At 42.2% G+C, this 20,731-nt stretch overlaps 1 protein-coding gene across 13 annotated transcripts in view; it reads left to right on the top strand.

The window, feature by feature from the left end:
- hspg2 (heparan sulfate proteoglycan 2) overlaps positions 1-20,731 on the top strand; it is a 116,721-nt gene that overhangs the window by 75,334 nt on the left and 20,656 nt on the right. For 8 of the 13 annotated variants that reach the window (XM_061793929.1, XM_061794008.1, XM_061793981.1 and 5 more), the window contains 26 exons: positions 167-412; positions 516-569; positions 960-1,043; positions 1,826-1,918; positions 1,998-2,090; positions 2,653-2,883; positions 2,979-3,092; positions 3,167-3,294; positions 4,033-4,119; positions 4,396-4,454; positions 4,935-5,099; positions 5,210-5,320; positions 5,558-5,658; positions 7,335-7,515; positions 12,231-12,290; positions 14,584-14,706; positions 14,785-14,937; positions 15,598-15,758; positions 16,012-16,089; positions 17,317-17,452; positions 17,536-17,687; positions 18,110-18,245; positions 18,948-19,091; positions 19,577-19,711; positions 20,171-20,352; positions 20,453-20,648. In XM_061793929.1, the coding sequence (XP_061649913.1) occupies positions 167-412; positions 516-569; positions 960-1,043; positions 1,826-1,918; positions 1,998-2,090; positions 2,653-2,883; positions 2,979-3,092; positions 3,167-3,294; positions 4,033-4,119; positions 4,396-4,454; positions 4,935-5,099; positions 5,210-5,320; positions 5,558-5,658; positions 7,335-7,515; positions 12,231-12,290; positions 14,584-14,706; positions 14,785-14,937; positions 15,598-15,758; positions 16,012-16,089; positions 17,317-17,452; positions 17,536-17,687; positions 18,110-18,245; positions 18,948-19,091; positions 19,577-19,711; positions 20,171-20,352; positions 20,453-20,648 (3,403 nt within the window). The remainder of the gene's footprint in view (positions 1-166; positions 413-515; positions 570-959; positions 1,044-1,825; positions 1,919-1,997; positions 2,091-2,652; positions 2,884-2,978; positions 3,093-3,166; positions 3,295-4,032; positions 4,120-4,395; positions 4,455-4,934; positions 5,100-5,209; positions 5,321-5,557; positions 5,659-7,334; positions 7,516-12,230; positions 12,291-14,583; positions 14,707-14,784; positions 14,938-15,597; positions 15,759-16,011; positions 16,090-17,316; positions 17,453-17,535; positions 17,688-18,109; positions 18,246-18,947; positions 19,092-19,576; positions 19,712-20,170; positions 20,353-20,452; positions 20,649-20,731) is intronic. The other 5 variants (XM_061794026.1, XM_061794035.1, XM_061793991.1 and 2 more) reach the window with 4 other exon arrangements.

Raw genomic sequence — 20,731 nt, 5'->3', positions numbered from 1 at the left:
CTGTTGTTTGAGTGTGTAGTGCATACCCTGTCTAAAATGCATGATTAAACATGACTATTACTTGCAGTCATGTTCTATACATGGTCTGATAACTCTAAACCCCATGACCTGTTAGTGTTAGCATGGTTACGTATCCTTTGGATATACCCACTTTATGTCTCCTCAGGGTGATGTCAGACAGCTCGATGATGAGGTCTGGGCACTCCTCTCGAACTTTTCCCTTCAACAGTCTCCACTCTCGTCTTTCACCTCTTCTCGTGTTCCAAAATCCTCCTCTTCTTCATCCTTTTCCTCTTCCCCTCGATGGCCTTTGCGTAACCTGAGCCCACCTCGTCGTCCGTCTGACATCTCCTCTTCAGTTAGACCAGCCAGACCCCAACCGTACTCTCCAGGCCATGTGTCTCATATGCAGGTACCCTTTGTCAGAGATTGTGAGAGTGATATTATTGGTTCCTTAGCTTCCCCATCACCTTCCTCCTTTTCTTTTGGGTTGTGGTTTTGCTGTGAATCACCAGACCGAGAACACAGTGAGCAAGATGACTGCTCGTGCTTCTGGAGCCGTTAGCAAGGTACAGAACTTCAGGGAACAAATAATGTTAATGATTAACAAAATAATAGAATAAGGAATAGATAAACTGCTGTAACTGTGGCCTTGTGCTATCATCAAGCACTCTGTAATCGTGAACAGCTTTGGACTCAATGTCGTCTGTCCTGCTGTCTTTGTAAAGCCAGCCTCAGATGTCTTAAGCTGTCATTTTCACATTACTGTGAGTTGTCAGACAGTAGGACTGTTGGCACCACAATGAGTGATTTATTAGCGCTCTGGAGCACGTACTTCGAGACCGAGTTCAACTGTATCCCCCACCCACATTTTTCCTCCGAGACTTCCTCTTTGCTTGTTAGCCTCTCTCCATTTCTGTGGCTCATTCTCCTTTGCTCCCTCACCCCTCGCTTCCCAGTACTCTCTGGTCTACAAAGGTTTCAGCTTGCACCAGGACCATCTGCTCTACTGGCAGCTCCCCGCACAGTTCACAGGGGATAAGGTACTGTAACTGAAAACTTTGGGTCAACTCCCCTAGCGCCATGCTTCCCAGCACCCTTTGACCCCATCCCACAATCCCTATGCCCTTTCCTTTATCCCAGTCCTCTGGTTTTCCCATATGCATCTACTGTAGGAAAATATCATTTCTTACATTATCCTTTGTTGACTAGTCCTTTGTCATATAGTCTGCAATGTTCTTCCTCATTCGTTTGATATTTAGGTTTCACATTTCACTTTTCATAAGCCATATTATCATGAATATTAAAAAACACTTGCTATGAAATATGGGGGGAAGTAGTTTTACCTTTTTTATTCCTAATTTTGTGGTACCCGAAATAGTATTAAAAGGGATTTTTGTCATTGCTTATTTTCATTACTTACTTTTCCTGGTTCAGAAAAGCAGTGTTTCAGTGTCTACATCCAACATTTAATATGTTTTCTAAAGAAAAGAAAAAGTATTATACTGCCCTGTCAAACCCAACATATATTTCTTTTTAATTAGTCCTGTAATTGTACCACCACCATGTACAGTAAGTCTGGCTGTTTCAAGAGACTGCAGTGGAATGCTCCAATCGATATGAAAGGGGGGGAAAAAACATTTTAAGGATTGTTAAAGCCCCATCGAGAGACAATACCTTGACAACCAGCCAAATAATTTAATGCATCTCTGATTTACCTAGGCTTATTGTTTGGGACTCTAGTGGAGTTTACATCCGTTTATGAACACTTTGTGACTGAAGCAAAGTATCTAAAATATGTTCATTGCTCTTCAACATATTTAAGGTGGGTTCGTATGGTGGCAAACTGAAATACACAATCTCCTACGTGGCTGGTCCGAGAGGAACTCTACTTGAAGATGCCGATGTGCAAATTATTGTGAGTGCGCCTCCTATTTCTCATAAACACATTTTGTTTATATATAGCTTTTCTTACGCCTTCTCAATTATTACTACAGGGTAATGACATCACTCTGGTAGCTGGACAACGCTGGCAGAGAAGGCAGCATGGCAGCAGAGAGACTCAACAATTTGAGGTCATCTTCACCGAGGTGAGAAAAACAATCAAGCTGCGCTGAGCTGGAGTGGAGGAAATTGCCCATTGCCCTCACTGTGACACAGCAAATGTATTTGATACCTTCCTGAATCATCACGTTTGATTTATCACAGTAAATCTTCAAGGTACTTGGTCAAGCAAAGGCCCAATAATATTTAATGATACTAAATAGTGGGTGATACTGCTTCACTCCAGTCCTTTCGGGGATCCGATTGCCATTACAAATCAGGGGCTAATTGCCAGATGCAGCAAGCCTTTTTCACCACAGCTTCAGCTGATCTTGTGCCTGTCCCTGTCTCACATGGCAAGAATTAGAAATGTATTCCTTACGCTCTTTTATCCAATAGCTACACCAGATTGTAACAGGTTCAATTCCTTGGCCCACGGGTCCTCTCACCCCTCCTCAAAGTGGAGTGCAAAACAGTTCTGTAGTTTTTAGGTAATCTTGATATCTATTAAAATCACTACTCCTACCACTACTAAGAAATCATTTTGGCTCCAACAGAGTGAAAAGGAGACTGTTATCCATTTCCTATCATTCATATCATAATTTCCAGGAACACTGGCGTCGTCCTGATGGCATGCCGGCCACACGAGAGCACTTGTTGATGGTTCTGGCTGACCTGGATGACATCCTGATCCAAGCTTCCTACAACACTGAGATGCGCTCGTCCAGTATCTCCGACATCAGCATGGAAGTGGCCGTGCCCAACTACAGCGGCCTGGCGCAGGCCCTGGAGGTGGAGCAGTGCCGCTGCCCGCCTGGATACCAGGGTCTTTCCTGCCAGGTTAGTTTTCCTTGTATTACTCACTTCAGTTAACCATTCGAGGGGGCTGACTTAATTGGCATAACATATTGCTTCATCATCTAAATGTATTTCAGGACTGTGCACCCGGATACACTCGCACCGGTGGAGGCTTATACCTAGGTCACTGTGAGCTCTGTGAGTGCAACGGCCACTCAGACTCCTGCCACCCCGAGACTGGCATCTGCACAGTAGGAAACAGAAAACTAACAAATCATGTCTTGAATGGTGTGATGGACACATGAAAAAATATTTTCCTCTTCAGAACTGCCTGCACAACACTCAAGGTGAGCTCTGTGAGCAGTGCGCCTCCGGCTTCTTTGGTGACCCCACTGTTGGCACACCAGAGGACTGCCAGCCCTGTGCCTGCCCTCATACTGACCCGGAGAACCAGTGAGTTTCTGGCACAGAAGCCCAGACTGCACATTCCGCCACTATTTATAGCTTAAGTCTTCTACTGCTCACATGCAGTTATTGACAGCAAATTCAACCTTCTTGTAAAATCTGGAGGGTCTGTAGCTAGAAAACATTCTGCCAAATCAAATATTGCAATCTCACCCCTACTCTCTGTGTAACTTATTAAGAAATCCCAATGTTGTTCAGGTACATAACATCACATTCTGGCACACATTTGGAGCAGGGTGAATGAGTGCAACCAGGAACAGAAAAACCATAAACATATTATATAAATACAGTACTGTGCAAAATCGAATTAGTTGTATTTTTGTAATAAACAACTGAATAAATATGTCTTCAATACAACCAGAAAAAAAATCTTAACAGTTTCCATAATATCACAGTATTTTACCTCCCCTTTAGTTTCACTCTATTTACTGTATCTGCTTTAGTTGGGGCCAAAATGACTGCTATGAAAAGATTATTAAAACAACAAAGTGAGTCAAGAGCTGAAACCTATTGGCTTTTTGTTCTGTAATCTATAAATTAGACATTCAGGCAGCAGAATTAAAAACAAACAAAAAAAAAGACGATCCAAAAGAATAGTTGCAGCATGTGAAAAAGCTCGTGGAGAACATTTTCCACATATGTTTTTAGAATCGTGTTGATACTGCTTTGTTGTTCATTACATTTTGTAGGGTTTTTGCAGTCCATTCAGTTTCTTGCTTGTGACAGGTTCTCTCCTACCTGCGAGAGCCTGGGAAATGGAGGCTATCAGTGTACTGCCTGTCAGCCTGGATACACAGGCCAATACTGTGAGCGGTAAGTATTTTTCTTACCGACATGTTAACTTCAAACAGCGTAGATTCCCAGTGTTCAAGTTTACGGTAATCCGCAAGAGTTGAACTGAGGCAACCAAGATGCCTCCAGTGTCCTCGACTCAACTTTTGCGGATTCAAACAGTGATTTTTTCAGTTGTGTTAGATGTGCAAAGTACAATTTGTGTTCTCCTGTCCAATGATAAATTGCCAGTAAATTTTTTCTTATTTGTTGACATACGGGTGTTTTATTGTTTACATTGTCTGTTTTTCACCACAGATGTGCTCCTGGTTATGTTGGCAACCCACAGGAAAGACAGAAGTGCCATCCATATGATGGTAAGATGACAAAAAAAACTGAAAAGATGAAAAAGAGATACAATCACCAGGCACATTATATTCTATTGGGAATCTAATTCATTTTAGGAGCTGAAAAAGTCTTGACATAAATAATAATGCTTAGCTTTTAATGGACTCTTGTCAGTGACGGTAGAAAATGGATGGATGGTTTTAGTTTGTTCTGCACGTCACAGTAATGCACCACAAATATTCTGTTTGTCAGAGTTCCATTTACAGTTATATTTATCTGCATTTACTGTGTATGCTAGATATCACAATTTAAAACAAACTGTTCTGCATGGAAATGTATCACTTTCCAACTTAGCGCGGTTCTGTATGTTTTTATTTAACTCTACATTCTTTAAATGGAACCGAAAGTGAGACATTTTTGATTGTGCTGGAGCTGTGACAAACACTTACTGCTGTTTGTTATGATTTTCTCAGAGTATTCCTCTTAAGGTTGTTTTGGCCTCTCTGCAGCTGCAGCTTCATTGGTGGTGCGGGTGTATCCAGAGAGGGTCCTAACAACCCAGGGTGGCTCAGTCACCCTGCGGTGTCAAGTGTCTGTTTCCCATCCACACTACTTCTCCTGGTCCAGAGAAGACGGGCGGTCCATCTCAAGCAGTGCTGACCGACCCAGACAAGGTACAACAGATGCTGCAATCACATTGCCTGAGCTTCTATGATATTTAGATATCCATGAATAAATAACATATGGGGCAGAAACTATATTGGTGTTTGTTACCTGTATGCAGGAGCAGAACTGTACTTCTCCAATGTCCAGCCAAGTGATGCTGGTGTTTACATCTGCACCTGCTGGGACCAGCGGAGCACCAACAGGAGTCGTGCTGAAATTGTTGTCACAAGTGTGTATGAGTCTTGTTGCCATGATATGCTTCCTGTGTGGTACTAGATGTACTGAACATGACTTCTGGTACCTCAGTACCTTTATGTTACAATGTTAAACTCAAGCTGGTGAATGCTTCAGCGGTCTAAAGTTTCACCGACATTTATTCTTTCAGAGTACTCTGCTATGTCACTGCTAATAAGTTTGTAAAGTTCATCATCATATTACTCGCTCAGCATTTTCCTCCTTTAACCAGGTATCCCAACAAAAGCCATTGAAGTGACAGTTGAGGAACCCAAAGCTCAAACAGTCAGGGTGGGGTCGACTGTAAACTTCATCTGTACAGCAAAGAGCAAGGTAATAATGAGCAGTGATTTGTTAAATTACCCACTCGCTTACCTTTGTGTAAAATTTGACCCAGGCTTAAAAGCTTGCTTTTTAAAAAAAATATGTATGTACATGTGCATATTTCACAATAATACTACTCATGTCATAGGTTACATTTGCAGGCATCACTTCTCGTATGTCCCTTTAAACGAAGCGCTAAGGGCTCCTGAGACCACATTTGAAACATACATAAATATACAGTATGCCCCTAAATGAGTTGGGTGCTTTTTGGACTGCATATACATGTATACACCACAGATGCACATACAGTACCCGATTCTGATTAAGTATCTATTGTATAAATGATTTCTCACCCAATCGACACTATAATGTGACCCATATGCAATATAACTGTCCATACTTTACTGAACACCCAGAGACAAACTGCAAGGCCAGTGGCCCAAAATGCAGCTTAATAACAACACACCGAAAAGTGTCAACATTATATTAAACATTACATTTGATTTAGGTCTTGACTTACTCACTCCATCCAAAAAGTAGGTGACCTTTACATTACTCCACTGTCCTCCATTAGCCATCGTTTTCCCAATTTAATGATCTATGGATCTCCAAGCTTTGATTGTTTCAGGTTTTGATTTACCACAGTTGTGTTGTGATAGTTTGCATTGATGTGCACGTTATTGCTCAGCGTATTCTGATGACATCAAGCTCACAACAACAGGGTATATTTGATCAGCCCTCTTATACTGTAGACACATTGCCAGATTTTTCTCAGTGTCAGAGGATTAACAAATCCATTTGTATTTATTAGCGCTCGGACTGTAGATCCTCATTCGTTATTCGCATTGATAGTAACGGATGGGTAGCGAATCACAATCGAATTGTTACTCCTTCGATTATTCCGAAATAAAGACGTCATTGTCCAACAAATGAAAAATCCAATTGGATTATTTGAACACTATTCATAGATCTCTGGTTAACTCTGGTTGGTTTTTGGGGTTGCAGATTTTGTCACAACCTCAAAAGAGGGTACACTGACACATTTTGGCAACCGCTAAAAAAAGTTGCCAAAACACTTCTTTTTAGTTTAAAATGAATTACTTTAACCAGGATCCCTAGGCGTATCGAGGCCTTGATCTGTTTTGCGCTCGTCTTTTTCTGTCCGTAAAATGTGTAAATCCACGCTGAGTGAGAACATTAGCCGCTAGCTAGCTGTTAGCTGCTATCAAATGTCTGCCATAATGTGATCAATTAATCTTGCACAACTTTCTCCCATACAACACTGTACAACAGTGCATATGTGCATGCGCAGTAAATCAAAATGGCGGCATCTGTAGAAACAAAGGAAGTAAATACGGCATGGCAGGATTGCAGCTCTTGTCGTAGTATGTTATTCTTTGATTTGTTTTAATTCAAATCTGAAAGTTCTGACTCGACGTTGTTGTTGGTTTTTTTTTTGCACGATCACGAGTGAAAACGAATCAGCACCAATTCATTCCTAGTATTTATCCTCCAAAATCAGAATTGGGTCACTTGACCCAAAGTGTAAATCCAGCTTTGAAAGCCACTAACTTCTGCTAGTTTGTTATTGGCTATAACAACATAAATGAAAGAGCTTTTTAAGTTAAGCAAGACAAACATTCTTTTGTCGTTGCGCGTGCCTTTAATTTTTGTGTTATTTGCAGTCACCAGCCTACACGCTCGTCTGGACCCGGCTGGGTAACGGGAAGCTTCCCAACCGGGCGATGGACTTCAACGGAATCCTGACCATTCAGAACGTCCAGCCAGAGGACGCTGGCGTGTACGTCTGCACAGGCTCCAACATGTTCGCTATGGACGAGGGCAATGCTGTCCTCTATGTGCCAGGTTTGTGATCCTTGGCACCGTTAGCATCCTCTACCACCCAACCAGCTCTGACTCCCCCACACCTTCTTCCTGCTTTAGCTTGAAATGGCGCATGCTTCTCTGCTTTTTGTGCTCTGTGAACACATGGCTGGCTACTGCCTAACAACATCTTAAGCTTGAAGCCCTAACTCCCAATAGTTTTGCCTTCTGCTCTCAACGTTAAACACTTTCCTCATAAGTACGTTATACTCATTCTTGCTGGTGCGACTTAGCAACTTCCTGCTTTATCTGCAGAGGTACAGCTTGTGGATTTTTAAAACGAAAAATCTGGACTAGACATATATATTATGGGATCAATTATAATATACAACCCCAATTGCAATGTAGTTGGGACGTTGTGTTAAACATAAATAAAAACAAAATACGTTGACTTGCAAATCATGTTCAACCTATATTTAATTGAATACACTACAAAGACAAGATATTTAATGTTCAAACTGATAAACTTTATTGTTTTTAGCAAATAATCATTAACTTAGAATTTTATGGCTGCAACACGTTCGAAAAAAGACTGAGAAAGTTGAGGAATGCTCATCAAACACCTGTTAGGAACATCCCACAGGTGAACAGGCGAATTGGGAATAAAAGGAGCTTCCCTGAATTGCTCAGTCATTCACAAGTAACGATGGGGCGAGTCTCACCTCTTTGTGAACAAGTGTGTGAGAAAATAGTCGGACAGTTTAAGGACAATGTTCCTCAACCTACAATTGCGAGGAATTTAGGGATTTCATCATCTACGGTCCATAATATCATCAAAAGGTTCAGAGAATCTGGAGAAATTACTGCAAGGCCGAAAAGCAACATTGAATGCCCGTGACCTTCGATCCCTCAGGCGGCACTACATCAAAAACCGACATCAATGTGTAAAGGATATCACCATTTGGGCTCAGGAACACTTCAGAAAACCAATGTCAGTAAATACAGTTCAGCGCTACATCTGTAAGTGCAACTTGAAACTCTACTATGCAAAGCAAAAGCCATTTATCAACAACACCCAGAAACGCCACCGGCTTCTCTGGGCCCGAGCTCATCTAAGATGGACTGATGCAAAGTGGAAAAGTGTTCTGTGGTCCGACAAGTCCACATTTCAAATTGTTTTGGGAAATTGTGGACGTCGTGTTCTCCGAGCCAAAGAGGAAAAGAACCATCCAGGCTGTTATGGACGCAAAGTTCAAACGCCAGCATCTGTGATGGTATGGGGCTGTGTTAGTGCCAATGGCACATCTGTGAAGGCACCATTAATGCTGAACAGTACATACAGGTTTTGGAGAAACATATGCTGCCACCCAAGCAACATCTTTTTCATGGACGCCCCTGCTTATTTCAGCAAGACAATGCCAAACCACATTCTGCACGTGTTACAACAGCGTGGCTTCGTAGTAAAAGAGAGCGGGTACTAGACTGGCCTGCCTGCAGTCCAGACCTGTCTCCCATTGAAAATGTGTGGGGGCATTACGAAGCATAAAATACGGCAACGGAGACCCCGGACTGTTGAACAGCTGAAGCTGTACATCAAGCAAGAAAGAGAAAGAATTCCACTTACAAATCTTCAACAATTAGTGTCCTCATTTCCCAAATGTTTATTGAATATTGTTAAAAGAAAAGGTGATAAACATGACCCTGTCCCAGCTTTTTTCGAACAGTGTTGCAGCCATAAAATTCTAAGTTAATGCTAAAAACAATAAAGTTTATCAGTTTGAACATTAAATATCTTGTCTTTGTAGTGTATTCAATTAAATATAGGTTGAACGTGATTTGCAAATCATTGTATTCTGTTTTTATTTATGTTTAACACAACGTCCCAACTTCATTGGAATTGGGGTTGTAATTTGACATACAGCATAACTAATGGGCGCTCACCCTTGACTGAGCGCTCTTTTACAGTACTTACCCAATTTTCTGCTTCTTTTCCATGTGGGTTGAATAAATCGGTGGTGGTTCATTTGCTTTTATTGATGACTAGTTGCTGATTCCTACGGCTAGAGATTCTACTAGCATGGTGTTGTCTCCTTTAACTTTGGGCTCCGTGGTGTCCTACCTGCCCGAGCTGTTTAGTGGAGTGGTGAGGAAGAATGCGGTGGCCCGACAGGTGTTTAGTGACTCAGACAATCGAAGAGGACTTCTTTAAGGACCAATTGAAAGATGCCGAGTATGCCTTCATGAATTTGCTGTGACATCTCAAATAATCCAGGTCACGGATGCTGGTGACCCAAATGGTGCTGTCCGCCATGCAGTTGGCAACATTTTTGTTTGACTTTTTAATATGCTCCTGGACTAGCTTTTGTTTCCTGAGTGACGACAGAAGTCACATTTATGGGCACACTGATCAGGTATTTCACGTCTGACTTCAGATGCAGGAGAACCAATAAAACAACTACGATAGTATTTTATAATCTTGAATGTTGTTGATACATCTTTGACTGAATTGTTGTTGTGAAATGTTTCTATGTGGCAAATGTAACTGCACACCGTGTGTAGACTTTTAAGAGAGATTGTTGTACAAACAAAATCAATGTTATGCTTAATTTTAGCCCATAAAGTTTGTCCATGCTGCAGGGTGCTTTGTCTATGTCACACAATTTGAAAATATACCCAAAGGTGCTTGTATAAACATGTTTTCAATATTATTTTTAAAAGATCTCTCATGTAACGTCCACATGCTACATTGTTTGTGTTCAAATTTGTATTTGGTGGAAAATGGAATATGGATTCAAGCAATGATAGAGATTTTTCCGCTGTACGAACAGAGCTCACGTTATTTTAAGCATAAATATAAAATGACCACAAGCTGTATGTTTTTAACAGCTGTCATGTGACACAATTTTTCATTTGATGTATCTGAAATGGCTTGTTGCTACTAACCTGCATGTGTGGCCATGCTACGTACCTGCGTTTCCATCTCATTGTCATGCTCTATGAGTGTATTTTTTTGTCTTGAAGCATTGTGAGAAATGTTTATTAATCCATGTGTTGTTGTATTTTATTTTACAATTTTACCCACTGGCCACTTTGCTGCGAGATGAGCATGATCCAACTCGCATTAACACACAGTTGACTTTAATTCTCAATAAAGTTTAGATGAGGTTAGTCTGAAATTTAATTGCATGCAAATATGAATTAAGACATCCAAATTCAATGAGGATAAGATGCCTTTTTTAATATTTATCTCCGTTAAAGAGTTTGATTTATCATGTATTGTATATGTTCGTCTTTGTGCTAATAATATTAACTAATAATATAACCAATAGTTAGTGCAGATATTTTATGTATGCTTAATTTACAGCACAGATCAATGCAGTTGTATGCGTTTGTAGCCACCTGTATACTTGAAATCTTAAACCACATCCCTTTCTTCAATCTTTATAGAGCTATCTTTTTTGCATAAATTCAACGTCATTCCAACAATAGTTTAATTTGCTCGACTTATTACTGGAATCGACTTATTACTGGAATCTGATCGTTTTGTTGAACAACTTATATGCACATACAGTAGCATAAACCACTGGAGGATACAGTACATAATGGTCATCCACAACCATGCACTTCTATGTAAGTAGGACTTCTATTGCTTTCTTTTCGGGGCACCTTTGCTATTTTTACAGCATAGCAGTACATCCAAAAATCTACCTATCAGGATATCTTGTCCTCACTAGGGTCGTGGGCGTGCTGGTGCCGATCCCATCTGACTCCGGGCGAGAGGCAGGGTACACCGTGAACTGGTCGCCAGCCGGTCGCAGGGCACACATAGACAAACCACCATTTGCACTCACATTCACACCTACGGGCAATTTAGAGTCTTCATTTAACCTATCATGTTTTCGGAATGTGAGAGGAAACCGGAGTGCCCGGAGAAAACCCACGCAGGCATGGGCTAACCAGTCGGCCACTGTGTCGCGTCCTGTCAGGATAATGCCAGCTTAATTCAGTTAAGGGGTGGGACTTGCATTAATGCATTAATTGCAATTAATTAGTTACAAACAAATAATTCGTTTTTAAAAAATGAATGCATCTTAATCGCATTTTGTTTTCCAAACAACGCAGAACCTTTGTCAGTGCACAATTTCCCGGTAGACCAATTACACTGCCAAAATGGAGGAGTTGGATTAAACAGAATTGCTAGTACTGATAGGAGGCAAATTTCATTAAAAAAAAAAAAAATGCAATGGAAGCTTTGATAAGCGTAGTTTTGTGCAAAAAGGAGTTTTCATACGGCAATAGTGTTTTAAAAAAAACTGCCCTAAAATGGCACTGTAAATTTAGATCTTTTTAATTTTTCCCAGGGATATTTTGTGTTAGTTTTACTACGGTACTGTATTGAAATGCAATTAAATGTATTTTTACAGAGTTAATATTCCTGTCAGTGTCAATTATTTGATTCAGTCATCCACTAAAGTAAATTAAAATTAAACCCTGTTGATTTTTTGGGGGGGACACATATTGTGATACAATTAAAATTTGATTGAGATTAATTAATTACAAAGCCTCTAATTAATTAGATATTTTTTTATCGAGTCCCACCCCTAATTCATTTTTTGTATCATTTTTACATTTATGTTTGATACCGCAGTGGCCTCACATTGGAGAATGTCTCAAGGAGAGACGGGAGGTAAACAACCCAAAGAACTGACCTATCAGTTTACCTGTCCTCCCCCTCCCTCTCCCTCCCCCATCTCTAGAGGCCTCACAGACAAAGATGTTTTACACAGCCTATGAAATGTTTGAAGGACACAGAAAGCGTAAGTCAGCATGGGCATGGTTTTCGCTCTCCAGAAGAACACTTGCTTCTTGTATCTCTCTGCTTCTGCATCTGCATGCAATCATCCTCCAGAGGATGTAGTTTTGGCTCATGTACAATCAACTGAGCTCTTTCTTTCAGTCCACAAGACTGAAGTCTAGATTGTACATGAGCATTACTAGCCCCCTCCTTTTGGTTTATCTATCACTGCAGGGAAAGTTACTCATTCAGCTCCTCATGAATGTTGGGAGCACTTTCAATAACTGAGTGTGGCTGTAATGGTAAGCCTTTGAAAACATTTGAAAGTAATGCAAACATAGCAGCAACACATTGAACATGAAGTGTAGAAAATGTAAGTTTAGCTAAATAAGATGGAAAAGTAATCGACTACAGTGGACCCTCAGAACAAACAATCCATTCTCGGAGGCTGCTTGCCTTTTGATTCAAATACATTTCCCCATTAGATAATGGAAACATTGCAAAGGTGGGAACCTTTGCCAGCATAACATTTTCTTGCAGTAAATAAAATGTCAGCTGTTTAAAAAAAAAAAAAAGATTTTATTATACAGTAGTTATCATGTAACAAAACGACACACTTTTGATGCTGTTAAAACCAAAACATATCAGATGAAAACCTATAGTATGCTTTGATGAGAACCATTTTCGCAATGCCTTTTCTTAGTTTTCAATTTTTTCTTTTTTTTCCTTTTTTACATTCCAAGTTGCGGCACGGTGAACGACTGGTTAGAGCGTCTGCCTCACAGTTCTGAGGACCGGGGTTCAATCCTCGGTCCCGCCTGTGTGGAGTTTGTATGTTCTCGCCGTGCCTGCGTGGGTTTTCTCCGGGCACTCCGGTTTCCTCCCACCTCCCAAAAACATGCGTGGTAGGTTGATTGAAGACTCTAAATTGCCCATAGGTGTGAATGTGAGTGCGGATGGTTGTTTGTTTGTATGTGCCCTGCGATTGGCTGTCAACCAGTTCAGGGTGTACCCCGCCTCCTGCCCGATGATAGCTGGCATAGGCTCCAGCACGCCCGCGACCCTAGTGAGGAGAAGCGGCTCAGAAAATGGATGGATGGATGGATGACATTCCAAGTTTTTCCAAGTTTGTTCCAAGGGCCCACAACAAATGTAATCACTATTAAAAAAGCAGCAGTGTCTCCACATTCAGACTTCGGAGGTGTCCCTTCTTTTTCCTCTTTTCTCTTTTCTTCATCCTGTCAGGAAACATGCTGAGCTGGGAAACCCGTTTCATCTGGGCTTCAAACATCATACTGTGCTTAATACATCCCATTACAACCTCTTTGCATAGCTAAATGTGCCAAGCAGCCCATTTGTGATTGTCAGGTTTACAGATGGAAATCAAATAATGCTACACTTTGTATTTAATATCAATGTAATCAAAACAGGAAAAGGAGCGTATTCATTTTCTTGAGTGTTTTCCCCCTGAAATTGTTTTTCAGGGGGAAGAATGAGTATTACTATTCTCAACACCAGTTAAGGTGTTGAGTGTAGGGCTGTATAGGGAGTCCTTACTTAAATAGCTAGAATAACATGACAAATCTTGTTTTTTTTTGCTTTTGTTTTGTTTTTGCCACTTTTCACAGGCTCTGTTATTTTGAATTTTATACTTTCATTTTGTCTAGAAACACAAAGGTGATTCATTCATTGTCTTGTTTTAATTGGCAATGCAGTTTGTTGACTGATTTCGATTTTTATATTTTGTCTTACTTTTTCTTTTTGGAAATTGTTATACTCCACTTCTTTAGGTTTGTGGCTGTTTGATGACTAGTTCACCTAAATACTAAAATAGGTGTGGATTGAGGGATGACAATGAAGTTTAAAGACAATAATATAAAAATAGATATTAGAGATACTTTGTTGGTGAAAGGAATTACTTACTCAGAATCAAAACCTTTTTTATTTTTTCCTCCCCAACATGTTTTCCCATTTGTTGCTCCTTCCCATCAGTCTGATGGAGCCTCTCAGGACTGTTGATGTCTCAAAGGTCAGAGTTTCACAGTTTCAACAGTCCCAGAGGTTTTCAGCTGGCCTGCATATTCCTGCTCCAGTTCTAATGAAAAGAAGCCTTTCTTTTGCTTTGGCGGCTTTCAGGATTGCACCCTGCCAAACTCTTAAAGGCAGCAATATGTTCGGAGGCCACACCAATGGCTTCCTGCCACTTTTCTTTTCCTTCATCAACTCTGCGGAGTAAGAGTACCAAAAGTGTCTATGTTACGGCACTCCATCACAGGGTCCATCAATTGGGATTCTCACTGTTTTGTCTTTTGCAGCTGCAGAGGGGGCCCAGCCTGTAGCCAACATCAACCCCTCTATGCTGACTGTGCAACAAGGGCAGAGGGCTGAGTTTCGCTGTACAGTGACCGGCAACCCAAATCCCGCCATCGAATGGATCGGTAGGACCGGTCGGACCTCCAGTAGAATTGCTGTCTCCCCACTGGTGTAGTGACAGGATGTAATTGTGATTGTTACAGGGGGTCCTGGGAACAGAATGAGTCCCCGGGCAGTGATAAGAGGCAACATGTTGACCTTTGCAGCAGTGGATCAGGCAGATGAGGGGGAGTACGCCTGCAAAGCTCTGAACACCCACGGCGAGCACACAGCACGTGTTTCCCTCTTTGTCAAAAGTATGCTCTCATTGTGTGTGGAGTGATTTTATACACAGTACGCAACTTTAAAGCTATAGCTCCAGCCCAGATCTGACACTGTGCTCTCAATGCAGTACTCCCAGAGAAACATTTTGTGGCCTAAGACGTCTTGTTCCACTTGTTTTAATAATCCCATTTATCCTTGGGAAAATATTTCACCATCCGTCATATGTGGGGTTTTTAAAGTAAGATGTAACTGTTACAGTAATGATAATAATAATCATCAGTAATCTCTCGCTGTCTAAAGGTTTTCGGCCACGACTAGCTTTGTTGTTTAAATTTTTTTTTTTGCAAAGCAGTCTTTTTCACGTAAGACAGGAGGACAGCAAAGGATTACCACAGAATACAAGAAAACACGAAGGAAAGGAATCTAATTTCACAGTTTGAGTCAGTTTGGCTTCAATAGAACACGTAATCATACTGGCAGCACTCTTTATTTTATCAGGACGGTCTAGTCACTACTTAATTATCCATGAAGCATGGAGGTAGTGGTAATAGTGATAACCAATGAGCAGATGGACAAAAAAATAACAAATGTGATGCTTTAGTGGTGGTGGATTATATTAAGAAGAGAAATGTCTGTAAAGGATGTTTTCGGTACCAGAAATCATTGCCATGTGTGTTTTTTTTTTCTTCAAGCATCGAACCCCAATGGCCTTGGCACACAGCCCCAAGTTCAAGTCAGTCCTCAAAATATTGATGCTCAAGAGGGCGACAGCTTGAGATTGTACTGTCGCACATCAGGATCACCGACCCCGAAGCTCACCTGGCTCAAAAACGGGGGACAAATCCCACCCCAGGTGAGATGCCGCCAGGATGATGATGATGATGATGATGATGATGATGATGCTAACGTAAGATGTCGCTAGCATGATTGAGAGTGTGTTCACAAACATATCCGTATATTGCACAGGTGATTCCGACGCCAACCATACTGTGATTGTTTCTGCATTGTGACGATTTACCTCTTTTTTTTTTTTTTCCTCCCTTGTGTTTGTGTACTCCCCCACCCTTTTGTTTTTGGTACCTCCCCTTGTTCTGACGTTTGCTCAGGCCATTCCCTCTCATGGTTTCCATCACTTTAAAAGCAACAGTGTCGATGTGTTACACAGACGTATTGAGGAGCTTCAGGTCTGTCCATCTGTCCACTGTCCGTCCTGCTCTGCAGATCACATCCATTGTCCTCTACTAATACCATCTTCACACATTGTCAACTAAGTGCATGATCCAATATGTCCTTGATTCACGCCTTTTAGGAACCATTAATTTCCTTGAGCTACTTGCAAAGTCCTTTTAGAGTTGGTGCCAAACACATTAAAACCAACTTCCTGGATCCAATTGGCTTCTTAATGTACTCGCACGCAGCTGTCGCTTTTATGTTGTCTCCTATTGATGATCTATTGTCCTTCGTTTTGTACCGTCCACATCAGCCCATCACTCACATTGTCTGTTACCAGAACAAAGCATAGGCCTGCAGTAGACACTGGAAGCATTTTACACATTTGTGCAAGATGCGGCCTCTGGCCCCTGGCTTTTTCTTTATTGGCTGCTGGACAACACTCCGGGGTTCAGCGACACTCTCGGGCCTGTTTATTGGTGCCACCCCTTTGCTTCAGCCGTTCCCAGGCGAAGCAAGACTTTGCCGTGCAACCGACCAGAAATTCTGTATATTCTGGCAAAAGACTCGCTTTGTAAGCCCATCAGTGTGTTCAGACACACGCTGAGCCAGGGTCTGCCTCAGCTGCTGCTCAGTTTAGCCCGGCTTACATTCGAACAGGCTGCAGCTAAGCAGCTTTGTCCATGCCCCAATAGCCCCCAGATGCGGAAATGCCTTCCCGGAGCCGCCCCCCACCCCCATTCCCTTCCCCTTTGCGGTATTTTAATAAAATGTAATTTACAGCCTGGAAGCTAAACAGTCAAGTACTGGAATACAAATCTGTTCTAAACAGCCCAATAGGTTCTCCGTGATGCATCTCCCTAACACCTTTTTTGTGTTCATTTGAGGACAGAGTATTTGTAAGGCTTAATCACACAACCATCATGTGTCATAGTCTGTTCTAACAGCCCCAATGTATTCATCTTTTAATACAATCATTTGTGTATCCAACTTTTGCTGTAGGAATTAGGCACAAACCTCTGTATCAGAATCTATTCCCCTCTACATCTAATGTAGTGCTTTTGTGTTACATTAGCTTGTGATGTCACAATGTCATGTTTGTGTTGTTTCAAAGGACTCAATCAAGGTAAGTAGTGTTCATCAACAGTTGGCTGCTGTGGTCTCACGATGAGTCAAATGATTAAAAAGTAGTCTTTGAATTGCCATTCTAATCTCCTCACTTCCTGGTATGTCCTCTCTAGGCCAGCATGGACCGCACTGACATCGGTACACTGCTCATCCCAAATGTAAAAGTATCGGACTCGGGCACGTACATGTGTGTCGGCAGCAACAGTGTGGGCTCGAATAGCGCACCCATTAAAGTTGCGGTGCTCAAAGGTGAGATGTTCTGTCCATTCAGCCCAGAGGTTCAGTGCTGGGTCCAACTTTGACCTTCAGTGAGTATGTTTGTGTTCATACAGCGGAACAAAGTTCCTCAATTGTCAGAATCCAGCCGTCAGAAGCAGACGTCCATGAGGGTCACAACCTGTACCTCAATTGTATCCCCTCTGGAAATCCCCCTCCCCGAGTCACTTGGACGAGAGCGAGCGGAAGGCTATCGTCCAATCACCAGGTAGAACATGATGAACATGATTGTACATAGTACATTGTAGTATGGGATTTGGTTCAGAAACAAATTCACTATTTTTGGTATTATTATTTATTATTGTGATTTTTTTTTTCCAAATGATAAAAATTATTTTTTTACCGGCACAGTGAGAGACTGGTTAGCACAACTGCCTCACAGTTCCAAGGCCCGGGGTTCAAATCCCGGCTCCGCCTGTGTGGCGTTTGCATGTCAAAGTCTTCTCTTGAACTTTCAGGGATCACTGTTGGTCAGATTCTCTTATCTGTAGGAATTTTATGTCGGGGCCGCAAATCTACTCTTTATATTTGGCTGGGAAGCGTTGTACTTTTTCTATTGATTGTTGTTGTATTGTATTGTAGTAATAGATGTCAAATAATTGCTACATATAACTGTTTTGCTGCACACAGGTTGTTGGCACTCAGCTTCGTATCCTGTCAGCGACCCCTGAGGACGCGGGAGAGTACATCTGTCAAGTGCAGAGCACTCCGGGGTCTCAAATCCACCGAGCCACTGTCTCTGTGTCGGTCATTTCATCTTCCTCACGTAAGCTCCCCTGAGGTCCAATACAAGTGAATGTGTGCAGGTTCATAGAGTGAATTACATCTTAGTAAGGTAAAGGAAATGAAATCTTATGGCAAGACCACTCAGCAGCTGGTAAAATCAGGCAGGGCACCAAAGAATCCAACCCTGCTTGCTTCCTGAATGAAATTTCGACCTCCAGATTGAATTATCTCAGTTTCTATTTCTCGACTTCAGCTGTTGGTGCCAAAAATGTCACGGCTACACTCTCACTCCCATAATTTCCATCCATCCATTTTCTGAGCCGCTTCTCCTCACTAGGGTCGCGGGCGTGCTGGAGCCGATCCCAGCTGTCATCGGGCAGGAGGCGGGGTACACCCTGAACTGGTTGCCAGCCAATCGCAGGGCACATAGAAACAAACAACCATTCGCACTCACAGTCACACCTACGGGCAATTTAGAGTCTCCAATTAATGCATGTTTTTGGGATGTGGGAGGAAACCGGAGTGCCCGGAGAAAACCCACGCAGGCACGGGGAGAACATGCAAACTCCACACAGGCGGGGCCGGGGATTGAACCCCGGGTCCTCAGAACTGTGATGCTGATGCTCTAACCAGTCGTCCACCGTGCCGCACTCCCATAATTTGTCAATGATAAAACAGTTAGACGATGGATGGACTTCACCAGTAAAAAGGTGTCGCCGAAAACGCTCCTTTCTTTTAATAGGTCTTCAAAGTCCAATCATCGCCATCGAGCCTCACAGCGCTGCAGTACGTGTCGGCGAATCGGCCAGCTTCAGGTGCAAAGTGTACAGCGGAGCCCAACCTGTCAGACTGGAGTGGAAGCTATCTGGCAACCAACCACTGCCAGGTACTGACCAAAATCACCCTGTCTGTCTGTCTCTCTCTCTCTCTCTCTCTCTCTCTCTCTCCTCTCTCTCACACTCTCTCATTCTCTGAATTCCCTCTCTCTCACTCTCTTTCACTTTCTCGCTGTCTGTCTATCTCTCTCTATCTATCTCACTCTCTCACTCTTTCTTTGTCTCTCTTTCTCTCACTCTCTCTCTCATTCTCTCCGTCACTCGCTCTCTTCACTCTTAAAACACACACCTGCACGCACATAACAATAGTCTTCCCCTCACCGAATGCATAGAGACATGTTCACACATTTACATCTCCTTCCCCCTCAGAAGCATGTTTCTCATTATTTATTATCCATTCTTTTTCATTAACTTTAGACTAGTAGAAATCATTTTCTTGATCCCCTTTTCTGATGTGCGGGTTGTATTTTGGTTATTTTCTCTTTAATTTGCCAAATGTACAGCTGATTTCATTTGCAACCCTTGCAACCCACAGACAATGTCAAAGTTAGCCCTGATGGTTCTGTGATTTCCATTGCAAATGCAAAACCCATGAATCATGGTGCTTACCGCTGTGTGGCCAGCAACCCGTTTGGCATCACCCACACTATTGTGTCCTTGATTGTGAAAGGTAAGATCATTTCATTCATGTACATTATGTTTTCTGCACAACTTTTCACATTTGGGATGGGCATGCTCATCAATCCTAATTCATTAGGAAAATTAACAACCAATTTGAATGCGCTTTTTCAATTAAAGTAAGATGCCATAAGAAACTAAAGAACTACTTCAGAAGCACTTAGCTCAAATTTTGTCCACGCCAAACGTATTCTGTATTGGCCTTCCACGTGTTGCAAGCACTTCTTTCAGCTCTGCTTCATCTGAGAAAGGCAGCAAACTGCTTGGACATGAATCTCACGCACCGCATGTAGAGACTACACCCAAACCTAAGAACATGCAAATTCCACCAAATTACACAGGCATTAATAATTTCATCATGCCCATCCCTGTGTCACAATACCATCATTTTGCGGTCTTGAGTGTGCCGTCTCATAGTAAGTCCGACTGTTTTGAATGTTTGTCCAATCAGAGTCTCCTGTGGCCACTGTCACCCCTGTTGGGCCAGTGCACATCAAGGTCGGTGAACCCATTAACTTGGAGTGCCAGGCTCCAGGAGAGCCCCGCCCTTCTGTCTCATGGCACAGGTTGGACAGCAACCGCAAGATCAAGCTGACCAGCCCCGTTCCCATGGAGTCCAATGCAGTCATGCAGGTACTGTCAGATAAATACTCTTTGTACCCTGGAAAACCTTCCCTGAACATCACATTAAGCCTAAAGATTACTACACACATTTATCCTCCCTATGGCTCAGATACTTGTGGCTCGTCCAGAAGATAGTGGCACATATGTGTGCGTAGCACGCAACAACGAAGGTAGCACTGAAACCAAGGTGGAAGTCATCGTGCAGGGAGGCTCCCAGCTGCCCTCCGTGCCCAGAGTCATTGTTCCCGAGCCGCTCATGATTGTGGTGGAAGGACAGACTGCAACCCTACGCTGTGATGTCCATGGTAATCAATCTAGTTAAAACTGCTGTCCCGCCTGTCCCAACCTGTGTTGTGTCACTGCAAATTAAGCACAGAAATAAAGGTAC

This window comes from Phyllopteryx taeniolatus, chromosome 1 (assembly GCF_024500385.1).
Source record: "Phyllopteryx taeniolatus isolate TA_2022b chromosome 1, UOR_Ptae_1.2, whole genome shotgun sequence".
NCBI lineage: Eukaryota > Metazoa > Chordata > Actinopteri > Syngnathiformes > Syngnathidae > Phyllopteryx > Phyllopteryx taeniolatus.
Note: the sequence above shows the minus strand (reverse complement) of the source record. Positions and strands in the feature narration are given on the sequence as shown.